Here is a 25,740-nt window from a genome sequence, read left to right as displayed (position 1 = left end):
GGCCAGGCTGCTCCTGGGCGGGTCTGGGATGGGCCTGGGGGCTCTGGGTTCTTGGGGCGTGTCACCTGGTCAAACTGGGTGTCTAATGTCCTATATGTTCTGGGAGTTGTTTGAATGTTGGGGTGGGTGGAGGTTTTCTTCTGGGGTGGAGGTGGGTGGTTGGCCTTGGATGGGGATGGCCATCATTTGCACCTGGGTGGTTCTGGTTTGGATTCTGGTTTCTTGTCTGGGTTCCAGTTCCTGATGCCAGTCCCGGTTCTGTCTGGGGGAAGGGGGTCGGAGGGCTCTGCATGGTTTGGGCGGGCGGGCTGGCCGGGGTTGATCTCGGGGTGGACTGGTCTCGGCTTCTTGGTTAGTTAAGGTTTTGGCTCTGTGGGCTCTCTGCCTTTTGTGGGCTTCGGTGTGGGTTTTCTCACGGGGCTGCTTCTGGCAGTGGAATGGGGGACGGGCATGTTCTTGGACCTGGATGCTGTGGGTCTTCTTCTCACAGGGTTGCACTTTCGCAGGGGTCTTTGTTTTTGGATGGCTGGTGAGGGAGCATTTGCATGGTGTGGGCTTTGTGCTTTATTGTGTCAGGATGGGTCTTGCGGTGCTCCCTCTCCTGGATCAGTTTAGGCCCCCCATCAAATGTGGGGCCTATTCCCTTCCCACCACAGCAACCAGAGACACCTCTGCCTGCCAGTGTACTTGTGGTTCTCGGTATCCGGGGCTGGGTGCTTTGGTGTGTGCTGGCTCACTCCCGGTGGCTGCTTGCCGGGGCCTGGACCCCTGGGCTCCTACAGGCCTCTGCTTGGGGAGTGATATGTCTCGGGTCTGTGGGTCCATGGCTGGATCTGCTCGGGCGTAGACAGCTGCCGGAGGGGCCTGTGGGCTCATCGCTGCTGCTCCCTAGGGCTTCTGCACTGTGGCTGCTGGGTGGTTTCCCTGGGACTCTTCCCTGCTCTTCTCTGGGGGGGTTGCGGTAGTCCCAGCGGTGGTTCTCCTGGGGTTCCTGTGCTCTGGCGGGCCTTTGGATGTCTGTGGCTCGATGTCCTCTGTATCTGTTCCGGGTCCAGGGGTAGGTCTGTGGTTCCTCACACTCACTATTGCATATTTTTATGGAGAAACCTTGCATAGACAAGCGCATTCACACTCAGACCCACAAGTGTTTAGATCCAGGTGTTAACAGATACACAAATGTTCTATATTGAGTAGCATTTACCACTAAATACATCTTCCATTGATAAGTACTGTGCACTTTTCGGTAAAAAAGCTGGTAATATGAAAGTTTCTGTAGGTGTAGAAGCAAGCAGGGTGTTATCTTGTATTCTCTTTATCCTTCTTTCTTTCCTCCATTCTGTTCTCCTTCTCTTCCCTTTTCCTTTTCTCTTTTTCGTGCTTCTTTTTTTCCTTTTCATTTATGTCTCCGTGTCCGTAACAACTGAAATAATCCCAAAGCAGTTTCTAATAAAGTTTATTTTTATAAATATCAAGCAGAGCTTTAGAGTGTTAGCTGTAATGCTCCAATTGTGAAAGTAAATCTGTTGGGCTTTTTCTTGGCACGCAGACAACAATTCTGAGCTCTACTCTGCCGGACAGGGCATGGTAAAAAAAACAAAAAACTGCTTAGTTACATTTAAATCGTGCCACATTTGCAGGTAAAATGCATTCGTGAGTTGAGCAGCTTTCAGTGGAGACAGTGTGATGTCATCTCCCACACTGGAAAAACGTGGCTTGTCATCTTTGGAGGCAATCTCAATGCAAAGAGATATTGAGATGAGATTCCGCAACGAGTGAGAATCCCATATCTCCCCTCTTTGGGATTGAGCTCTATCCCCCTACATGTCAATGCTCGTCCTTGCAGACTCAGGGTTAATCAGGGTTAACCTCCACAATTTGGAAGTGAAATGATGTAATAGCCTGCCTGCAGCCCTGACCTCAACCCCACTGAGCACTAGTAGGATCAGCTTGCACCTACTGTTTGTGTCACATTTACCAACACAACCACACTGCTGACTTGCAACAAATGCTGGTGGAGGAATAAGATCCCAGCCCACAACCATGTGTAACCAAGCTGGTGACAAGCATGAGGAGTTCCATGCTGTTGTGTACTATTTTCCAATATTCCTAATTGTTAAATAAAGTGTTAAACTGTCAATATACCATACTTCTTGTAACTTCCATCCTCTAATCCAATAAATGACCCCAACCAAGAGTCAAGAGCAGAATGAGCTGTTTGGTATTGGCAGAGACATTTTTAATGGACACAACCCACATACTGAACTTTGCTGCTCGACCCAGAAATTATTTTTCTATACAAATTAAACACAATTTAAAGATCAATAACACATTATTACAACACAGCTGTATTTCACCAAAGAAAAATTTCAGACATTTTTGGGCTGAGTATATGATGACTACACTCACTGGTTTCTTGAACATGACAATGAGTTCACTGTACTCAAATAGCCTCCACAGTCACCAGATCTCAATCCAATAGAGCACCTTTGGGATGTGGTGGAACGGGAGATTCACATCATGGATCTGCAGCTGACAAATCTGCAGCATCTGTGTTATGCTATCAGGTCAATATGGACCAAACTCCCCGAGGAATGTTTTCAGTACCTTGTTGAATCTATGCCACAAAGGATTAAGGCAATTCTGAAGGCAAAAGGGGGTCCAACCCGGTACTAGCAAGGTGTACCTAATAAAGTGGCCGGTGAGTGTATATTTAACAAGTGAAACTAGGAAAAGAGGACTGACATGCAGCAAATATCCCATGTAGATAATAAAAGTTATGTGGAATTAAATAATCAAATATTACTGAAATGTTCTAACTATACTGTTAACATAAAAAAATGTGCCTCAACTATAAAAAAAAAAATCAGATGTCATACCTCCATCCCAGATACACCGGCTCTCCATCCTTGGTCCAGGTCACCTTGTAGGGCAGATCATTTGACTCCACCTTACAATGGAAGCTAGCTTCAGAGCCTCTCACAACTGACTGATCCTTGGGAGCTTGAATTATACGAGTTGGCTCTAAATCAGGGTTAAGATAGAAGGAAAAAATTAAAACAGGCACATTTACACAATCACATATCAAATGAAGTAAAAATATCAGGGGAGTGACTTCATCAACACATCTTTATATAAAATTCTGTTTGATAAAAGAATCTATCCCACTGGCCCTACTCTGGCTCCTTCTCTTTTAGGGATCAAGTAGCAATCACCAACTGGTTTAACTGGTTCAAACAAAATTTGAACTTATTCACATCCAAAAGAAACAGGATACCTTGTATCTGAAGAAGACAGGCATGATCTATGGTAGAAACAATTTTCTAATATCATAAAAGTAGAAACAACAGATTACTTACAGAAATTAGTTCTTATGGACAAATATTCTTCCTAGGTCAGTACTTTCTATGAAAAAAAACTGGGATGTCTATCAGATATTGTAAATGTAACTGTATTAAAACCAATCAGCCTGCATGTTTTAATTACTGTAGATGCTTAATGCTAATGTCACCATATACACTCACCGGTCACTTTATTAGGTACACCTTGCTAGTACTGGATTGGACCCCCTTTTGCCTTCAGAGCTGCCTTAATCCTTTGTGGCATAGATTCAACAGGGTACTGGAAACATTCCTCAGAGAGTTTGTTCCATATTGACATGATAGCATCACCTTTCTTCCCCATTCTGATGCTCGGTTTGAACTGCTGCAAATCGTCTTAACCATGTCTACATGCCTAAATGCATTGAGTTGCTGCCATGTGATTGGCTGATTAGAAATTTGCATTAACAAGCAGTTGTACCAGTGAGTGTATGTTCATTACCCTCCTTCTCTCTGCCTCAGCTTCATTTCTTCTCTTCTGAATAGCTCATCTGGTTTGCCTGTCATTTCTCCACCCTGCCTTAGTTGACAAGCTCACTGGTTGTCAGAGTTGTTCGCTGGATTTTTCTGTTTGACTGTCCATTTGCATGCCAGTTTCCACTGCCTGCTCATGCTCCATGTTTTATTCTTTGTATGCAAGACCAATTTGTAAGTTTTGCTTATTTTATTATTAGCTTTACTGTAGTCTGTCTCTGCAATTGAGTCCACCACTACACTGAATCATGATAGCTAATATGTTTAATTGGATATCTGTCCTGCCTCTCTTTCGTGTTTGTTTTGTGTGTTGAGTTTTAGGTGTTGAAACCAACTTGCCATCCCATTAAGCAAGACTCAGTAAGGAATTTGGTAATGCAATGTCTGACCTTTGACCACCAGTTCGACCCGGTTGTCAGCCTTCCCCAAGATGTTGGTAGCCACACAGGTGTATTTGCCCTCATCTTCCTTTCGAGCTCGTTTTATCTCCAGGGTTCCATTGTTGTACACCCGGTACTGACCACCATCCAACTTGCTGCCCTGGCCATTCTTAAACCTTTGGAGTAAAAGGTTAAGTTTGGTTAAAAATTACTAACACACAAAACATAGATACAGGTAAAACTAAAATGCATAAAGACATGAAAACACATATGACCAGCCATGCAATAAAGATTGTTACAAACACAAACTAAAATCAAAATGTACAATGGAGTCAAAACCCACAGCATAGAGATGGTTTTAAGAAATTATTTAAAAACAGCAGATAAGAAGCCTGTCTGATGTGCCTTGGTATGTCATTTCACATTTTAAGAGATACAACAGAAAATGGTCCCTTTTAAGCTGTTTTGTTTCAGGCACAATAGGGTAGCTAATTAGCTGACCTGACAGAGTAGGAGGCTGTATAGAATGCAATTTTAAAGTCAGTTAACCTGTTTCAAGTCTATTTAACAACAAAAGCTGATTTCTGTGTTTTACATAAAGAAAGAAAGAAAGAAAGAAAGAAGATGTCTTGGTTTAAAAAATAGGTATAAGCTTCTCACCAGCGTAACTCAGGTAAAGGGGAGCCAAAGAAAGGGCAGTTGAGGAAGGTGCGGTTGTTCACAATGACTTTGATTAACTGATTTTTGGCTCCCAGCATCCTTGGAGGCATGTCTGAAACAACGGATGCAACTGGTTACATCTGCAAAGTACTGCAACAATTACAAGGAATTACAAAGGCTGTGGGAAACCTTTCAACTGTTTAAAGTAATTATATTTTATGTGTGTTAGAGGTGTTTAACAAATAAACTATTTCTAATAAGAAACACATTTTATTTTTAAAGCACATTTAAAAACAGCAAGTTTGCCAAAGTGCTGTACATACTAGAATGAATGAATAAATAAGAGATAAAACAAGATATCCAACAGACATTTAAAACACATAAAATACAATGGTTTTTGGGATACCAGCATAAAGTGCATTACAGTAGTCAAGACGAGTTGATAAAGCATGTATTATTTTCTCCAGGTCGTATCTTAAAAAAATTGGCTTGAGTTTACTACTTGCATTAACTGAAAAAAAATTGTTTTGCAAAACAGATCTGATTAGTTTGTCAAATTTAAATTACGAGTTCATATTTATTCCCAGATTTGTTACATTCTGTATTAGATATGACTCAAGGGAACCTAATTTAATAGGTGGGTGAGGTGCTGCTAGGCCTGAATAAAATAACCTCTGTTTTGCTTTTATTAAAGCTCAGAAAGTTCACCGCCATCCAAGCTTTGACGTCTTCAAGGCAATCCAACAGGGGTTGGATGGAGCATGGATATTCAGGTATTAGAGGTAGGTATATCTGGCAGTCATCTGCATAGCAATGAAAGAAGAGGCCAGGTTTTCTAAATATGGACCCCAAGAGGAGTAGGTATAAATAAATCAGAAGAGGACAAAGAACTGAAGACTGAGGAATCACGCAAGAAAAAGGGGCAGAGGCAGACAGAAATTTTTTAATACTAATGCTGAACCTTCTCTCACTCAAATTCAATTCAATTCAAAATTCAATTCAATTCAAAAATACTTTATTAATCCCAAAGGGAAATTAAATGTTGTTATAGCTCATATTATGAAGGTTTCCTCAAAGAGCCGTTGTAGATGCTGATGGCTGTGGGCAGGAAGGATCTCCTGTAGCGCTCCGTCTTACAGCAGATCTGAAGAAGCCTCTGACTGAAGACACTCTGTTGTTGTAGGACAGTCTCATGAAGAGGATGCTCAGGGTTCTCCATAATGTTCATCATTTTATAAAGAATCCGTCTTTCCACAATGATCTCCAGAGGAGACCCCAGAACAGAGCCAGCCTTCTTTATCAGCTTGTTGAGCTTTTTTAAGTCCCTGAATAGGAACAAAGCTAATCTAGTGCTGCACCTTTAATAGCAACCTAGTGCTCCAAATGAGAAATAAGAATACTGTGGTCCACAGTATCAAACGCTGCTGTAAGATCTAAAAGCACAAGAATCACAGTTTGCTATAAGGATGTTATTAAAAACCTATACCAGTGCTGTTTCTGTGCAATGTAAATGTTTAAAACCAGACTGGAAAGTCTCCCCAATGCCATTAGTGCACAAAAAACTCTTTCAATTGGGTAAAAACAATTTTCTCCAATAGTTTTTAAAATTACTGATTTTAAAAACTATTGGAGAAAATGTTAACAAGAAACAAAGGAAATAATTACACGTGTCAGTAGAGGCTGTCAAGATGGTAGGTAGACTGGGGGCCATTTAGAATGGAATTTATAGACTTATAAAGTGCACGGGGATTATGACAATCTGAACAATTACTTGAGAAAAATAGTTGTTTTTCTCATTTTTTTACAGTGTTTTGATACTTGTCTTTTAACATTTCAAACGAAACCTACAAGTCTGTCTTTCTTCCACTTTTGCTCTGCTTTTCTGCACTGATGTCTGACTGCTCGGCTGGAGCCACCAGTAACCAGGGTTAAGGAATATGTTTGGGCAACTGGTTTTTAATGGGGCCACAATTTTCAGGTTGTCTATAAATTTCCTCAAAGCTGCTCATCTTTGGTGAGAGCTGTAGTGGTGTAACTAAAATGCAGTAATATTTAGGCACAGTTTTAGCCAAATAAAATCAGAAAAGTAATTTAAAAAGTGTTAATTATATTTTGGTGGTATATTATGCATTGCATGCACTAAGGCATTTGGATGTGGTGAAACTCACTGAAGTTTAAAACAAGACTCAGAATGGGGGAAGAAAGGGAATTTAAGTAACTTTGAACGTGCTTGACATGATTGTTGGTTTCAGACAGACTGGTCTGAGTATATTCACAGATTTTCACAAACAGCCGATCAGTTGTTGTGATCAGTTATACAGAGAAATGTCCAAAAAAGAGAAAATATTCACAGAACAGCAGTTATTAAAGTCCATGTCAACCTTATTTATAAACGTTTCTGCTTGGACTTTGGAAATTCTAAAGCAACTGGCTATTTGAACTCAGAGTTCTGGTAGATGTAATGATTTCAAAAATGGTTATACATCTAGCCTCGTGGGTGACAATCCCTTGTTGATGTAAGAGGTCAGAGGAGAAAGGACAGACTGGTTTAAGATGATAGAAAGGCTTAAATAACCACTCATTGCAGCCAGGTATGTGAAATTCCATGTCTGAATGGTATGAACACCGAGGGTACAGTTCACACAGTTTCACCAAAACTGAATAATTACGGAATGAAAAATGTTTCCTGGTCCAATGAGTCTCAGTTTCATCAACAATATTCAGATGGGGTCAGAATTTGAGATGAAAGCAAGGATCCATCCTGTCTTTTATAAATGGTTCAGGGTGGTGAAGATGTAATGTTGTGGGGAATATTTTACTGGCAGAGTTTGGGTTCCTGAGTATCAGTTGAGCATCGTTTGAACACTAGAGCCTATCTGGATATTTTTACTCACCATGTCCATCCGCTTATGACTACAGTTTGCCCATCTTGTGATGGCTCCTTCTAGTAGTACCATGTGCACAAAGCTGGCTATAATATGTTAACTGAGATTCAATTTGTAATAACTGCAATAGTTATAGGTTACAACTGGGCCTGGATGACTGCTGTTAAAGTGGTTTAACAAACTGATAAACTCAAAAAATAATTCGTGTTTTGAACTCTATTTTTGCACACAGCGCTTTCAGGGCCTTGTTGCTGAAAATCACTATATAAATACACTTGACTTGACATAGTTTTTTTTTTAAAGTACAACTTAAATTTTTTTCTAAGTGCTTAGTTCAGTGTTACTGCTCATTTCTCACCAAGGACACTGACAAACGCATTGGCCAGCAGGTAGCCATGCTGATTGGAGGCGTTGCACTGATAGACCGCACTACTTCCAATCTGCACCCCACGAAAGAGAATAGTATCACCAAGCAAATCTCTGCTTGTGCTTGGTGGAGCACCTGTGGTCACAAAAAAAGAGAAACATTAAGAGAAAAGCAAGAGAACTAGGTATAAAAATAGCTAAAATGACAAAAAATAACTTTTTTTTTAGTGCAGACTTTATTAATCCATGAATCCATTCATCCATTTTCTGTACTTGATTAGTCTGTGCATTGTCACAGGGAACTGGTACCTCTCTCCAGGAACAGTAGGCAGTACACCTGGACTCGGGCTACACAATATTAGGAAAATATAGTTTATATGCGATTTTGGTGAATGTCGCAATAATATGAATTGCAATAAATAAAAAACCAAAAAGTGTTACTGCTGTTCTGCTTTGGGTTTAGAGCAAACACAGAGGCCAGATATTAAGCAGTCTATCCAGCTAAGAGAAAAAATTAGTTTTGGCACTGAAATAATTTTGGTGTAGTTATTTTAGGACTTTGACACCTTCCCACTTCTATAATCTTCCAAAACCTTTTTATGCTGAATTAAAGAAGTGTCATCATATATACACTGCTCAAAAAACACATCAAAGCACTCAAATAACACATCCTCATCTCATTGAATACTTTGTTCTGTACAAAGTTGAATATGCTGACAACAAAATCACAAAAAATCATCAATGGAAATCAAATTTATTGACCAATGGAGGCCTGGATTTGGAGTCACACATAAAATTAAAATGGAAAAACACACTACAGGCTGATCCAACTTTGATGTAATGTCCTTAAAACAAGTCAAAATGAGGCTCAGTATTGTGTGTGGCCTCCACGTGTCTGTATGACCTCCCTACAATGCCTTGGCATGCTCCTGATGAGACGGCGGATGGTCTCCTGAGAGATCTCCTCCCAGACCTGGACTAAAGCATTTGCCAACTCCTGGACAGTCTGGCATTTCTTTGGAGGGCCATGCGGCCCTCCAAAGAAATGCCACCCCACACCATTACTGACCCACTGCCAAACCGGTCATGAAGGATGTTGCAGGCAGCAGATCGCTCTCCACGGTGTCTCCAGACTCCGTCACGTCTGTCACATGTGCTCAGTGTAAACCTGCTTTCATCTGTGAAGAGCACAGGGCGCCAGTGGCGAATTTGCCAATCCTGGTGTTCTCTGGCAAATGCCAAGCGTCCTGCACGGTGTTGGGCTGTGAGCACAACCCCCATTTGTGGACATTGGGCCCTTATACCATCCTCATGCAGTCGGTTTCTAACCGTTTGTGCAGACACATGCACATTTTTGGCCTGCTGGAGGTCATTTTGCAGGGCTCTGGCAGTGCTACTCCTGTTCCTCGTTGCACAAAGGCGGAGGTAGCGGTCCTGCTGCTGGGTTGTTTCCCTCCTACGGCCTCCTCCACGTCTCCTGATGTACTGGCTCTGGACACTACGCTGACAGACACAGCAAACCTTCTTGCCACATCTTGTGTGGGTTGTAGAGTCCGTCTCATGCTACCACGAGTATGAAAGCACCACCAACATTCAAAAGTGACCAAAACATCAGCCAGAAAGCATAGGTACTGAGAAGTGGTCTGTGGTCCCCACCTGCAGAACCACTCCTTTATTGAGTGTGTCTTGCTAATCGCCAAAGATTTCCCCCTGTTGTCTAATCCATTTGCACAACAGCATATGAAATTGATTGTCAATCAGTGTTGCTTCCTAAGTGGACAGTTTTATTTCACAGAAGTTTGATTTACTTGGAGTTAAATTGTGTTGTTTAAGTGTTCCCTTTATTTTTTTGAGCAGTGTACTGGTCCTTCTCAAAATATTAGCATATTGTAATAATTGTAATTATTTTCCATAATGTCATGATGAAAATTTAACATTCATATATTTTAGATTCATTGCACACTAACTGAAATATTTCAGGTCTTTTATTGTCTTAATACGGATGATTGTGGCATACAGCTCATGAAAACCCAAAATTCCTATCTCACAAAATTAGCATATTTCATCCGACCAATAAAAGAAAAGTGTTTTTAATACAAAAAACGTCAACCTTCAAATAATCATGTACAGTTATGCACTCAATACTTGGTCGGGAATCCTTTTGCAGAAATGACTGCTTCAATGCGGCGTGGCATGGAGGCAATCAGCCTGTGGCACTGCTGAGGTCTTATGGAGGCCCAGGATGCTTCGATAGCGGCCTTTAGCTCATCCAGAGTGTTGGGTCTTGAGTCTCTCAACATTCTCTTCACAATATCCCACAGATTCTCTATGGGGTTCAGGTCAGGAGAATTGGCAGGCCAATTGAGCACAGTGATACCATGGTCAGTAAACCATTTACCAATGGTTTTGGCACTGTGAGCAGGTGCCAGGTCGTGATGAAAAATGAAATCTTCATCTCCATAAAGCTTTTCAGCAGATGGAAGCATGAAGTGCTCCAAAATCTCCTGATAGCTAGCTGCATTGACTGTGGGTACTTGACACTGGACTTCTGGCATTTTGGCATTTCCTTCTCCCCAGTCTTCCTCCAGACTCTGGCACCTTGATTTCCGAATGACATGCAGAATTTGCTTTCATCCGAAAAAAGTACTTTGGACCACTGAGCAACAGTCCAGTGCTGCTTCTCTGTAGCCCAGGTCTGGGGAATGCGGCACCTGTAGCCCATTTCCTGCACACGCCTGTGCACGGTGGCTCTGGATGTTTCTACTCCAGACTCAGTCCACTGCTTCCGCAGGTCCCCCAAGGTCTGGAATCAGCCCTTCTCCACAATCTTCCTCAAGGTCCGGTCACCTCTTCTCGTTGTGCAGCGTTTTCTGCTACACATTTTCCTTCCCACAGACTTCCCACTGAGGTGCCTTGATACAGCACTCTGGGAACAGCCTATTCGTTCAGAAATTTCTTTCTGTGTCTTACCCTCTTGCTTGAGGGTGTCAATAGTGGCCTTCTGGACAGCAGTCAGGTCGGCAGTGTTACCCATGATTGGGGTTTTGAGTGATGAACCAGGCTAGGAGTTTTAAAGGCCTCAGGAATCTTTTGCAGGTGTTTAGAGTTAACTCGTTGATTCAGATGATTAGGTTCATAGCTCGTTTAGAGACCCTTTTAATGATATGCTAATTTTGTGAGATAGGAATTTTGGGTTTTCATGAGCTGTATGCCAAAATCATCCGTATTAAGACAATGAAAGACCTGAAATATTTCAGTTAGTGTGCAATGAATCTAAAATATATGAATGTTAAATTTTCATCATGACATTATGGAAAATAATGAACTTTATCACAATATGCTAATTTTTGAGAAGGACCTGTAGTTTCCGAGTTATTAGACGTTGTTCGAGAGCATGTTCAGGCATTTTTGTGTTTTTCTCTTTATTTTCACCTAGTGTTGCCTTTAATATTATATTTTTAATAAAAAAATGTCAGCATTCCCGTTCCCCTGTCCGTTATGTGAAAAACGGTCCAAAAATGATATCGATAGCCCTTACGGTTTCCGAGTTATGGGCGGTAGTTCGGGAGCATGCACCTCCATGTTAAAAGCCCAGGCCACGGGGAGACGATAGTGAGGTGCTGCATTAGAAATGCTGCAGGTGTCAAATTACACTGACACTCTTTGCTGATTGGCTGATTCACTCCTCACTGTTCTATTTATAGCACTGTGTATCTTGCACTGTATATGTCAGTATGTGACTCTGCCCTTCTTCTCTCCCTGTCTCCTACTCAGACACACACAAGAGTCCTGACACACAAACACACACATTCCTGTTTTGCTTGCTTTGTGAGGACTTTGCATTGACTTCCATTGTTTTTCATTCATTTCTATGGCCTAAACCTGACCCGACCCCTAACCCTTTGACCATCTTCATAGGAAGCAACTACACGGCGGCCATTTTGTGTCGAGTACTTAAAAAGCATGTACTGCTGTTCCAACAGCTAGACAACAGTGATTACATTTAAAAGGCAATTTCATAGAGTTTTGCATATAGGCTGTTAGCACATCAGAACCTGGAACAAGTCTCTATCAGAACCAGTTAGGAACCTTCCATCAAAACCAGGTCCAAAATCTGCCAGAACCAGGAAGATCCTCTATCAGAACCTTGTCCAAAATCCATCAGAATCAGATGCAAACTGTATGAGAACCAGGAGGAATTCTTCATCAGAAACAGTTAGGAGCCCTCCATCAGAACCAGAACAATGTACAAACCTCCATCCCAACCATGTCCAAATTCTACCAGAACCAGGTCAAACCTATCAGAACCAGGAAGAAACATTCATCAGAACCTTGTACAAATCTTCATCAGAACCAGGAAAAAATCTTAATCAAAACCAGGTCCCAACTGCACCAGAACCTGGCAAAAATCTCCATAAGAACCTTGGGCCGCAGCACGCTTGGCCCCACGGTACCCGTCAGCCACCTCAGGAGTCCCACGAGCCAACCTCAGCTGATAGGACTCCTTCTTCAGCTTGACAGCGTCCCTTACTGCCGGTGTCCACCACCGGGTTCGGGGATTGCCACCGCGACAGGCACCGCAGACCTTACAGCCGCAGCTACGGGCAGCAGCATCGACAATAGATGTGGAGAACATGGTCCATTCGAACTCTATGTCTCCAACAGCCCTCGGAATCTGGTCAAAGCTCTCCCAGAGGTGAGAGTTGAATACATCCCTGGCCGAGGGCTGTGCCAGACGTTCCCAGCAGACCCTCACTATGCGCTCGGGCCTGCGTAGTGAGGGTCTGCTGGGAACGTCTGGCAGAGCCACACACACATCCATTGATTACTATCTTTTTGAGGACTTTGCAATGACTTCCAGGAAGAAATCTTAATCAAATCCAGGTCCCAACTCCACCAGAACCTGGCAAAAATCTCCATAAGAACCTTGAACAAATCTACACCAGAACCATGTACAAGCATCCATCAGAAACAAGTCCGAACTATCAGAATCAGGTACAAATCTTCACCAGATCCAGGAGGATCAGGAAGAATCAGGAAGCAGCTCCCATTCATTTTCATTCGTTTCTATGGCCTAAACCTGACCCGACCCCTAACCCTTTGACCATCTTCATAGAAGGCAACTACATGGCGGCCATTTTGTGTTGAGTACTTGAACGGCATGTACTGCTGTTCTAACAGCTAGAAAACAGTGATTAAATTTAAAAGGCAATTTCATAGACTTTAGCATATAGGCTGTTAGAGCATCAGAACCTGGAACAAGTCTATATCAGAACCAGACAAAAACTCCATCAGAACCAAGAGGAAATGTCCATCAGAACCAGTTAGGAACCTTCCATCAGAAAAAGGTCCAAAATCTGCCAGAACCAGGAAGGTCCTCTATCAGAACCTTGTCCAATATCCATCAGAACCTGGAACAAGTCTTCATCAGAACCAGACCCAAACTCCATCAGAACCTCATTCAAACTCCATCAGAAACAGATGGAAACTATCAGAACCAGGTACAAATCTTCATCAGAACCATGTACAAATCTCCATCTGAAGCAGGTCCAATTCGATAAGAGCCAAGGAGAAATATTCATCAGAACCAGATCTAAATTCCATCAGAACCAGGAGGAAACCTCTATAAGAACCACACCCAAACTCCATCAGAACCTGGTACGAATCTTCATCAGAACCATGTACAAACCTCCATCCCAACTAGGTCCAAAGTCTATCAGAACCAGGTCAAATCTATCAGAACCAGGAAGAAACATCCATCAGAACCTTGTACAAATCGTCATCAGAACCAGGAAGAAATCTTAATCAAAACCAGGTCCCAACTCCACCAGAACCTGGCAAAAATCTCCATAAGAACCTTGAACAAATCTACACCAGAACCATGTACAAGCATCCATCAGAAACAAGTCCAAACTATCAGAATCAGGTACAAATCTTCACCAGATCCAGGAGGAACCCTCTGTCAGAATCAGGAACCAGCTCCCATCATAACCAGTTCCAATCTCTATCAGAACCCGAATGAACCCACTACTCTGTGACTTATGATGATAATCTCCATAGGTCCCAGTGGAGCATCAAAACAGCGACCGTTTGATGTCAGCTACTTAAACAGCTGTTACTGCTCTTCCAACACCTGAACAAGAGTGAATAATTTAAAGGACAATTTCATAGACTTTTGAATATAGGCATTAGTACAAAGTACCAAATCTGTCCTTCCCAAAATCGCTTAAAATTGAAAAATTTCAAAATTATCCACTTTTCTACATTGTCACATCTCCTACACGAATTTATATAGACACACAAAAATCTCCAGGATTGTTCACCGATCCCTGGTGATACCTATGGTACAAAAAGGTTTTGGATACCTTTTATCATTTTCTCGTGAAGTAGGTTTGTTTGAGAGTGAAAATGTATGTGACTATGTATTTCTTTCTACCTCTCTTCTCTCCATGTCTCACACTTGGACCCACACACACACACACATTCATGTTTAGCTATCTTTTTGAGGACTTTGCATTGACTTACATTCATTTTCATGCATTTCTATGGCCTAAACCTGACCCTTCCAAAAATCCTTTGACCATCTTCATAGGAGGCATCGACATGACAGCCATTTTACTTAAACAGCATGTACTGCTGTTCCAACAGCTAGACAACAGTAATTAATCTTAAAGGGCAATTTAAAAAATGCTAATTTTAGCATTTAAGCTAACATTAGCATTTAGGCTTATTTTCATTTACAGGGCTAAATTAAAATATTGAATGGAGTACATCAATATTACCCAACATGCTAGTGTTAGCCAACATGCTAATGTTAGCATTTAAGTCAATGTTAGCATTTAGGCTTATTTTCACTTATAGGGCTAAAAGAACATATTGAATGGAGTAAGTTAATGTGACCCAACATGGTAGTGTTAGCCCACATGCTAATGTTAGCATTTAGGCTAATTTTCACTTATAAGCCTAAATTACCATATTAGCATGTGGGCTAACAGTGAGATACTATTAGCCAACATGCTAGTGTTAGCCAAAATGCTGCTGTTATCATTTTAGCTAGCATTTGCATTTTAGCTAATTTCAGCTTATACAATGCTGTTATAATATTGTTTCAACAACTAGTTTTGAGGTAACATTAGCTTGTTAAGCTGTTTTTTGGCTCATAGTCTTCCTACTTGAACAGTTCAGATGACCATTTTTCTTTGCTAATGTTTCTGCCATTTATGCTAATTTATCAGATTTTAGCAGATTTTCTGCTGTCAACGTAAGCTTCTTTGTGCCAACTCTTGTTATCTGCTAATTTACTGAATTTTAGCCAACATAGTCCTGTCAACCTAATCTTCTTTCAGCCAGGTTTCAGTACAGAACATTCGCATTTCAATTTCCTGCTCATTCTTTACAATTCAGCAGATTTTCTGCAGTTTACTTAAGCTTGTTTCTGCAAGCTTTCAGCTAAAGAATTCAGCTTATAGCATTCACACTGCATTTTCACAGGAAATGCAATTTTTTCTAGTTTACATCTACATTTCTGACGAGCTACAATCAACAGGAGGATTACATTACTGTTCAAGAATATGTACAAAAATATTGTGTAAAAAGTTATTGCACAATTTTTACTAAAGATATTTTTTAATTTTCAAAAATGAGCTGAAATATTGCTTGTATTTAAAAGGTTTGAATGACTTCTTTGGTGAATAATTTTAGTTGAAAAACGTGCACAAGAGTTTAGCCGTCAGGGGTTGTAAAATCCCCTTTTAATTGGAATTAAGTACAATACATAAAGACACCACATAAATATTATACTATATGGGTAGATCTATACCTTTTACATGGCAGATTTAAGTAATCATGTTTCTTAATGTACTTTCTCCCAAAAATAATAAAAATAATAAAGAACTAAAGGTAAAATACAAATGAGTCTGAAAGAAGCCGTACTTTCTATTGGCTCTCCATTGATAAGCCACTGAATGTTGGGTTTAGGGTTGCCGTTGGCTCGACACACCAGACGGCCATTCTCTTCTGGGGCTAGCACCAGGTTTGTAGGTCTGTCTAACCAGTAAGGAGCCGCTTGGGGACAAAAGGAGACAGTTTAGCTCATTATTTCCTTAATATGTTACTCCAAATACTTTATTTCTGTCATCCTCACCTTCAACTTGAACATTGATGGAATGGTGAAAGCTGCCTAGACGGTTGACTGCCATGCAAACATAATTCCCACCATCCTCCTCTGATACACTGAGAATTTTCAGGGTCTTGTTGTAGTTCTCAAATTTCACCTTTTGTGCGGGCAGGTCTCCACCCCTCTTAAACCACTTTATAATGGGGGTCGGACTGCAAGGAAAACAGGAGGGGAAACGAAAAGAAACAATGTCTCTTCCAAAACAACAAATGAATGGGTTAGAAATCAACAGTGTTGTCATGGATTGCTGAATTTTCACAGAACTGAAGTGCAAAGAGGAACTTGGGAGCTGCATGGTGAGCAGAAATGTTTAATGGTAACGGAACTGGTAACTTACACGGAGAGACAGGACACAGAACATAGGTAGAGGTCAAGCAATAACTGGCAACAGTTACAACTGACACAAAAAAAGGCAGGCAACAGCAGAATCCAGTAGTGAACAATGAAAACCAGAGTTTAAATACAGAGACAGAATGGAGAATAGACCAGTGAACCATAAGAGCTACTTAGATTAATTGTGAAGCCACAGTGAGAATGCAGAGCAACTGAGGGAAGGAGGCTAATTAACACAGATGAGCAGGAACACAGAGAAGTCCAGCTGAGTAATAGAAATCCAACAGGAAATTCACTCTAAATGGATTTAGAACACTACAACATAAAATAATAAACTAAGGAAAACTTTGAACAACAACAAGAACAACGAAAAGAGATTAAGAGGGCAAAACATAAAGACCAAAAAAACAGTAAAGAAATTGTAAAAATACCCACAAGTGTGTGTGTGTGTGTGTGTGTGTGTGTGTGTGTGTGCATGCTCACAGCCCAGCAGCGATACACTCCAACAACAGTTGCTCATCTCGTAGCACCATTTTGGAGCTTTCATTCCCTGAGGGAGAAAGGAAGGTTGGCTTGGACTCTGCTACTTTGCGGCCTGTAAATGAGAAATTATTACAGCTTAATATGTGCACAAACATATTCATTTTGCCTGCAGCATGAGTTACTTCCTACAAGTAGCTAAACATCCTCCCTGTCACATCATCTAACAATATTATTCTGATAATTCCCTTGAGGCTCTGTTTCATCTCTTGCTGAAGTTAGCAGTGAGGAAAAGCAGCTGAGAAAGAAGCTAACATCCTTGGTTTTGTCTCAAGGGAAGACATTAAAAAAGACACATACAACACCACTCTCAATATACCCTCTTGGTTTCCCAAGGAGCAGCGATTGCAATGGTAATGGTAAATTACGCAAGACACAAGGACTCTGAGGCAGATATGCTGAAAAAATGTTTGGTGTGTAAATATTGGTGACTTTGTGCAAAACATTTCAGGTTACAAAAGAAGAAGATAAGGAAAGATAATTATCATTTGCAACTACTACAAAGATAAAATCAAGTCAGTAAGGAGATACAGAATGGAAGAAGTGTGCAAAATTATTTTCCCACCAACCTTTGGGGTGTTGGGGTATGAATCTCAATGGACACAAGTAAACAGGAGTGGATGAGATGGATCTACTGTTAGTGACAGCATAAAGAACACTAACAAGAGTAAACTGTTAAGGATAAAGGGTTTGATAGATCAAGCTAATATACTGGGAAGCTAAAGCGATTCTAGAGAACTTTTCAAATACGCAGCAACCTTGAAACACTACAACCCTGGCAACTATCATCTGTATATTAGTCAAGTTTAGGAAGCTGTGTCTCGGACTATTTCAGGGACGTCTTTGGACAACCTGTATCTTGGGTTCTGACGGGTATGTTGGATCCAGACCTTCTTTGCTCTTGTTCTACCATAACCTAGTGCCTCTGTACTATTCTTTGGTCCAGCCCTTTCTGGCAATTACTAGAACGTTCAACAAGCTTATTTTTCCATGATGGTTCCATGAAAATTTCAGATGCAGGCAGAAAATTAGTTGAGATAGAGCATCAAATTGTTATAAACTAGACATTACCATCAAGCTCTCTGTGAAGGTTCTTAAGGCCTGATTCACTTAACGTTTGCATGTATGAAAACGTGCAAACTTGATAGCACGTGCAAAGCTGATCTAACCAGGTGCAACAAGGATTACATCTGTCAAATTGGCAAAATAGAAGGCCCAACCCATTTAGCATGTTTGGTTTCATGAATATGCATAACATATTTTTATAATTTCGCACTGGCAGAGGTCATAGGCCTAGAGTTTCCAGCTTAGTAAGAATCGTATATCTGAAGGCAGATGTTTCCTTGTAATCAGCTCAACTAGGCTTCTCTATGTGTCTTGGATTCTCAGTATTCTCTGATGCTTATGATAATTATAGATCACCCCTGACCTGTCTTCATGTCTTGAAGGTAAAGTGGAATCCCAGCTATTCAATATTTTCTGTTCTCATCCATGGGTGTATCTTGTTCCAGACACTAACTTTTTATTAGAATGTTCTCCTCCACTGACCCTAACCTTGACATCTGATTAATCTAGGTGACATCAGAGCTGGCATGGAATTAAAAAAGTCTCTCATTACTTTTTTCCAGATGCCTCAGGAGGTTGCCGTAAGCTGAGTTTTAACCCATAATCAAATGGTCCAAAGCATAGCAAATATGCATTTTTGAAAGTAAGATGTTAGTTGCTTAGGTACAAAAATGCACAATTCACCTGGAGGATGAAACTATTAGAAAACATAAGAAACATTATTTACTTTATTACAATTCCTTATGTAAAGCACTTGAAAGGTGCTATATAAATAAACTTGCCTTGCCTTACAATGTGTTCATAAAATACTTATTCATGAATAAATCATACACTAGATCATCAGCAAACATTGTTTTAACCTAAAACCAAAAACATGTAGGAGCAGAGCAATGAAAAGTTTATATGTAAAGAGTTAGTAGATTAAGCAGTTAGTTTAGGTAAGATTCAGCTTGAATAAGCAATCAGATCAAAGTGCAGACCATGTTACTTTTAAAAGGAACTAAGGGATTAACAGGTAGTAGGCCACTGTGACATAAACAGACTCACCACCATAGGGATCAGAGGCATTGTAAGATGTGTCATTATATGGCTCCACTGCAGGCACAAAATGGCTAATCAGTACAAATATTAACTAAATCAAACAGTGGTACTATGAATTGAATAAACCTGGAAGATTTTAAGTAATCTCACCAAAGGAAGAAATATCGGTGACCTTAGACATTCAATTTCATATGGTATTATATCATATCTAGGCAGTGTTGGTCTACATTATAATGTGATTAAACAAGAGCAAACCTCACATGGAGAGAGATGACCATAAGTATTTCAATAAGCAGTGATTTCTTTAAAAGTAGGAGCAGACTGTGAGCCAGACTTTCTTTCTTTCGAAAGGCCTGGCCTTCAAAATCCAAAAACACTGTGTCCTCTTTGGAGAAAGGCTGGGTCCACCAAGGTACATTTTTTAACCCAATGAGAGAATAACATTTGTCTAGAGCCACAAAACCTACATAACCCTTAGAACGTAAAAATACCTTTCTAAAGTTTTATAAATATCCAATTCTGAAATTTAGTTTTCTTGGAAAATCTATGACAAGAAAGTACATTCTATTTATATTATTAGCATTAAGGGAAAAAATAGAAAAACATCTCAAACCTTTACAAGGTAAGAATCCTTTCTCAATAAAATGTTGCCAAATAAGGAATTTTCATGGTTATGGAAAAAAAGGAAAATAAGCAGCCCAGTTAAAAAAAAAACAATTCTGTAATTTGCAGGTACATGACATAAAGAGACTAAAGAAAATCTTTTGGGGCCATTGTGTTGTAGAAATTTTATGCAAATGATAAATAAAAACATACAGAAAACATACAGAATAAATGCCAAAACCAGCCTTATATTGGTTGCTTCTATATAAATTTTAGTCAGTTATTACGAGTCACTTCAGAGGATAATCAACAACATGTGTTTCTGGAGCCCCATGTTGCAGACCACTGGTCAAGCCTGAGAGGGTCTCTATGATTACATGTCTTGATGCTTTTACTCTACATCATTGACTGCGGCAGATAATCCAGTTTTGGCTAAAAGAAGTCTGAAGAGGCAAGCAAAAATCAGACTGACAAACATGTATGATTTTAATCAACCATAGTGTTTGTATAAATAAACATGATGTAGACAAAAGTTGCGAATTTTAATTCACATAGTTTTTTTAATAACCAGAAATATGTCCTAATAATGTATTCACGCAAGCTTTTTGCCTGTTGCTAAAATGCCATAAATATAGTATGACTCACAGAAAGTTGAAATGGAATGAACACCATTTACTCTGTAGTGATCGTTCAAGTTGTCTAAAAACATTAGATTACCAAAAACACAGTAAGGTGGACTTCTTCCAAAAGTATACAGTTCTTTGATATCTTCAAAACATTTACAAGAACACAAAAACCTTGTTATATGTTAAAATTAAGCATGGTGATTATCATTATGATCTATGTTAGCTTTAATTGTTTTGTTAAATGTTATAAAAGTTTTAGCTTTTGGTTGTTCTAGGTTATTCCTGTGTAACTAGACTAATTCTTTTAATCTGAACATTTCCTTTTCCACTAAAATATGTTTTTCCTATGATCAAATAAATTCATATTATTTGATAAAGATCAATTTTAATAATCACATTGAACTAACAATTACAGATGGATAGATAATTTATACACGTGGACAAAATTGTTGGTACCCCTCGGTCAATGAAAGAAAAACCCACAATGGTCAGAAATAACTTGAATCTGACAAAGGTAATAATGAATAAAAATTCTATGAAAATGACATTGCTTTTCAAACATGCTTGAACAGAATTATTTAAAAATATAAACTCATGACACAGGCCTGGACAAAATTGATGTGTTAAATCAAGGTGTGTCCATTAATTAGCATCACAGGTGTCTATAATCTTGTAATCAGTCAGTGGGCCTATATATAGGGCTACAGGTAGTCAGTGTGCTGTTTGGTGACATGGTGTGTACCACACTCAACATGGACCAGAGGCAGAGAAGGAAAGAGTTGTCTCAGTAGATTAGAAAGAAAATTATAGACAAGCATGTTAAAGGTAAAGGTTATAAGACCATCTCCAAGCAGCTTCATGTTCCTGTGACTACAGTCGTACATATTATTCAGAAATGTAAGATCCATGGAACTGTAGCCAACCTCCCTGGAAGTGGCCGCAGGAGGAAAATTGATGACAAAACAAAGAGATGGATAATACGAACGGAAACAAAAGATCCCAGAAAAACGTCTAAAGAGATTAAAAGTGAACTGAAAGGTGAGCAGACGGAAAAATGAAGCATGTGAAGAAAAGAACACTGTCCCTACTGTGAAACATGGAGGAGGCTCTGTTATGTTCTGGGGCTGCTTTGCTGCATCTGGCACAGGGTGTCTTGAATCTGTGCAGGGTATAATGAAATCCCAAGACTATCAAGGGATTCTAGATAGAAATGTGCTGCCCAGTGTCAGAAAGCTTGGTCTCAGTCGCAGGTCATTGGTCTTGCAACAGGATAATGACCCAAAACACCCAAGAATAGTTAAGAGGAAAACATTGGACTATTCTGAAGTGGCCTTCTATGAGCCCTGACCTAAATCCTATTGAGAATCTTTGGAAGGAGCTGAAACACGCCGTCTGGAAAAGGCACCCTTCAAACCTGAGGGCAGTTTGCTCATGAGGAGTGGGCCAAAATACCTGCTGAGAGGTGCAGAAGTCTCACTGACAGTTATAGGAATCGTTTGATTGCAGTGATTGCCTCAAAAAGGTATGGAACAAAATATTAAGTTAAGGGTGCCATCATTTTTGTCCAGGCCTGTTTCATGAGTTTATTTTTAAAAATAATTCTGTTTAAGCATGTTTGAAAAGCAATGTCTGACTTTCATTTGTTCATTTTCATAGAATTTTTATTCATTATTACCTTTGTCAGATTCAAGTTATTTCTGTGACCGTTGTGGGGTTTTCTTTCATTAACCGAGGGGTACTGACAATTTTGTCCACGTGTGTAATACATTTTAAGAGTAATTTACTATGTATCCACTACTCCACATGTTGGCCTTTATTCTTATCATATTAGTTCCTGTGGTACAGGATGAACAGAAGCCGAGTTGTTCCTAAACTTAAAGGTTGCGGCAGGTTGTTGGAACCTTACACATGGTGTTTCAGGACTGCAAGACTAAGAAGAACGATGTCTTCTCTGGCCGCCTCTTTAGCTCTTTAAAGAGTCATCAGTGTGCTGACACTTCAATGGACCTTGACAGAAAATCCTATGGAACTTTAGGGCTCAGAAAACTTTCCTGACAACAGGAACAAAGAATATATGTTCTTTTTGCACTCTTGGGATGCATATAAGATTAAAAAAAAAATCAGCATTTGTTTGTTTTTTTTCTTTTAGCAAGCTAGTTTTATTGAGATCAGCAAAAAAGCACTGATGTTAACATGAGGATTTAAACTTGGTGTCATGGTGTGTGGTGGAAAAGGACCAAAATGCAGTCTCTCTTGTGTAAAAACACCCAAATCCAAATTTTACTGGAAATAAAGTAAAGGAACACATGATTCCAAACAGCATAAAGCTGCTAGCTATCCTGTTAGCTAACCTGCATACTACCAAATTTCAAACTTCGTATCTTAGTTTTAAGAATGCTGTGGTCAATGTGTCTCAATCACTGCAAATATGTGAGGACATCTTTCCTAATCTGCTGAATAAACCCCCAAAAGCTAAAACACAGGAAAACTAAGCAGTGTTCAGAGTCTGTGATTTGTTAATCAGCCTACTCATAAATAATCAAATTATAACTAAAACTGTACAAATATTGCAAGATTGACTAAACAACTAAACAACTACAGTGGCAGCCATCAAAATGTAAGTCATTCTTTTATCAACAATTTCTCTTACCAACTGTTTTTAAGGTCTCCAGGGCTTTATAAATATTTATGACTAAAGATAGATTAAAAACAATTCTTGAATTTGAAATAGTAACCACTCCTGCTACATGTATCTTTAAACCCATGCCATAAAATATGGGATAACAGGAGCCACGAAGGATAAACTTGATGTTCAATTTTTTTCACAGAGGAGTAAGTATTTGCCAACTAGTTCAGTGCTTTAAATGCAACCTTCAAAGATGCTACTCCTAAATTCAGATCCAGCTGTAGAATGCATAGTTTTTAGCATACAAAGCAGCTAACTAACAGCCCATAACAAATGGTCAGGAAACAACAGAGAACTGGTAAATATAAGATAGAATTAAAGCTGCAAGCAGCATTGAGGGCCCTCGCATCTCAGCGCAGCTCTCAGTTTGGAGTAAATTGGACCTTCCAGATGGAAGCTGCACTCACTTGTTAATTAGTGGGCGGGGCTAAAATGATGTCATTGATTGATTGTGGCAACATGTTCAGCATTGATTCTGGATGATGTGTACTACATTTGAAGTGTATCCGATGATGTATGAGGGAGATAGAGCACTTGAAATGTCCTAGGGGGCGCTGTTGATCCAAATGTCAATTTAATCCAATAGAGCTGTTTGGGGGCTGACAAAGATCAACCATATTTATTTTGGAGTGAATCAGACCATGTATGCGTAATTTAGAGCCAAACGTATGGCCGTGGCATGACATCATAATTTGCCATGCTGCCACAGCCACTCCCTCCAGCCAAACCAGTCAGTAATGGAGACTGTCTTAGACCATCGTGTTATGTGTTACTTGGGACAGTTTCACATTGATTAGGTGAAGGATACCAAATATGGACCATCAAAAGGAAAACATGACATTTCCTGTTCTTAGGGGGCGGGGCTTTGATGATGTCAGCATCTGATCAGTGAATATTGTTCAGACCCAGAGGCAGATCAATCTCAGAAGGTTTCAGGTGTCTGTGACTTTCCTTGTGGGAGCTATATCAATCTTTTATCGCGAGAAGTCATTCTTTGAGGCTTGGCCACGCCCACATGCTTTCATGTATCAAAAAGCTTTTGATAACTTTTGATCCCCAGTGCCTTAAGAAGTTACATATGTGTACCAAAATTCATAATCCTCAGTCAAAACATGGCTTGCGGCTGATTTTTAAATATCTTCTAGGGGGCACTGTGGAAAACTTAGGCCACGCCCACCAAGTATTTCATCAGATCTCTTTTGGGGACTAGACTAGGATCAATTGTTTTGAATTTGTTGCAGATCAGATGATCGATGGGGAAATTAGAGGGAAAGTTATGGCCATGGTGTGACGTCAAACTTCGCCGCACCACCACCACCTCCTTTTATGAAAAGTCACTGTGCTTCAAACAAAGTTAGACCCAGTAGTTATCAGTCACCTGACACAGTTTGAAGCAGATTGAGTGTAGACAGCCAGATAGCGACCTTTCCTAGTAAAACAAAGTGACTTCCTGGTCTGAGGGGGCGGTGCTTAGATGATGTCAGCATATGACCCCATAGGATCGTCGGGAACCCGAAGGTCCTCCTTCTTGCCAACTTTGATGTGATTTGGAGTTTTTTTTGGAGAAGTTATTGCATTTTTTTTATTTGGGCGCGAACGCCATTTTCATGCCCCGGCCACGCCCCTAAACATGACCGAAAACTCACAATTTTGATAACTTTTAATCCCCCATGCCTTAACTGCATATTGACCAAATATGAAACCGGTAGGTCAAAATCCCTAGGATGAGTTCATTAAAGTTCGAGGTGAGTAAAAGTGAAAAACGGACAAAAATTAGCCTTTGATCCAAAATGGCCGACTTCCTGTGCGTTTTAGGGCATACCCCCAGGAGACTTCTTTTTATTTGTTTGAGGAGCTCTACCAGTGTGCCAAATTTCAGATCTGTACGACTTACGGTTCGGCCTATCTCACGTTTGGGGTCATGGCTAAGATGTTTGGCCACGCCCTCTGATGATGACGACGTTAAAGAACAAAAATTTTACGCGGGGGACAATTTTGGTTAAAAGCATGTGCATCTAGGAGCTTCGCAAAGTCCCCAAATTGCCCCGCGAAGATGCAACTGAAAAAAAAAAAAGAAACACTACAATTACAATAGGCCCTTCTCGGGCCTAATGATTTTCCAGCATATACAGGTCCTTCTCAAAATATTAGCATATTGTGATAAAGTTAATTATTTTCCATAGTGTAATGATGAAAATTTAACATTCATATATTTTAGATTCATGGCACACTAACTGAAATATTTCAGGTCTTTTATTATCTTAATACGGATGATTTTGGCATACAGCTCATGAAAACCCAAAATTCCTATCTCACAAAATTAGCATATCATTAAAAGGGTCTCTAAACGAGCTATGAACCTAATCATCTGAATCAACAAGTTAACTCTAAGCACCTGCAAAAGATTCCTGAGGCCTTTAAAACTCCCAGCCTGTTTCATCACTCAAAACCCCAATCATGGGTAAGACTGCCGACCTGACTGCTGTCCAGAAGGCCACTATTGACACCCTCAAGCAAGAGGGTAAGAC

At 40.1% G+C, this 25,740-nt stretch overlaps 1 protein-coding gene across 25 annotated transcripts in view; it reads right to left on the bottom strand.

Annotated features, from left to right (window-relative positions):
- The window catches only part of nfasca (neurofascin homolog (chicken) a), a 252,025-nt gene that overhangs the window by 93,816 nt on the left and 132,469 nt on the right, over positions 1-25,740 (bottom strand). For 23 of the 25 annotated variants that reach the window (XR_007035485.1, XR_007035484.1, XM_047348117.1 and 20 more), the window contains 8 exons: positions 19,304-19,351; positions 17,135-17,246; positions 16,286-16,470; positions 16,075-16,206; positions 8,135-8,278; positions 4,892-5,003; positions 4,241-4,407; positions 2,877-3,021 (listed from right to left, as the gene is read on the bottom strand). Coding sequence is in view for 23 of the 25 variants with exons in the window: in XM_047348117.1 (XP_047204073.1) it covers positions 2,877-3,021; positions 4,241-4,407; positions 4,892-5,003; positions 8,135-8,278; positions 16,075-16,206; positions 16,286-16,470; positions 17,135-17,246; positions 19,304-19,351 (1,045 nt within the window). In the remaining 2 variants the exon portion in view is untranslated. The remainder of the gene's footprint in view (positions 1-2,876; positions 3,022-4,240; positions 4,408-4,891; positions 5,004-8,134; positions 8,279-16,074; positions 16,207-16,285; positions 16,471-17,134; positions 17,247-19,303; positions 19,352-25,740) is intronic. The other 2 variants (XM_047348124.1, XM_047348140.1) reach the window with 1 other exon arrangement.

Source organism: Girardinichthys multiradiatus, chromosome 20 (assembly GCF_021462225.1).
Source record: "Girardinichthys multiradiatus isolate DD_20200921_A chromosome 20, DD_fGirMul_XY1, whole genome shotgun sequence".
NCBI classification, from domain to species: domain Eukaryota; kingdom Metazoa; phylum Chordata; class Actinopteri; order Cyprinodontiformes; family Goodeidae; genus Girardinichthys; species Girardinichthys multiradiatus.
This window is presented reverse-complemented; position numbering and strand designations above follow the sequence as displayed.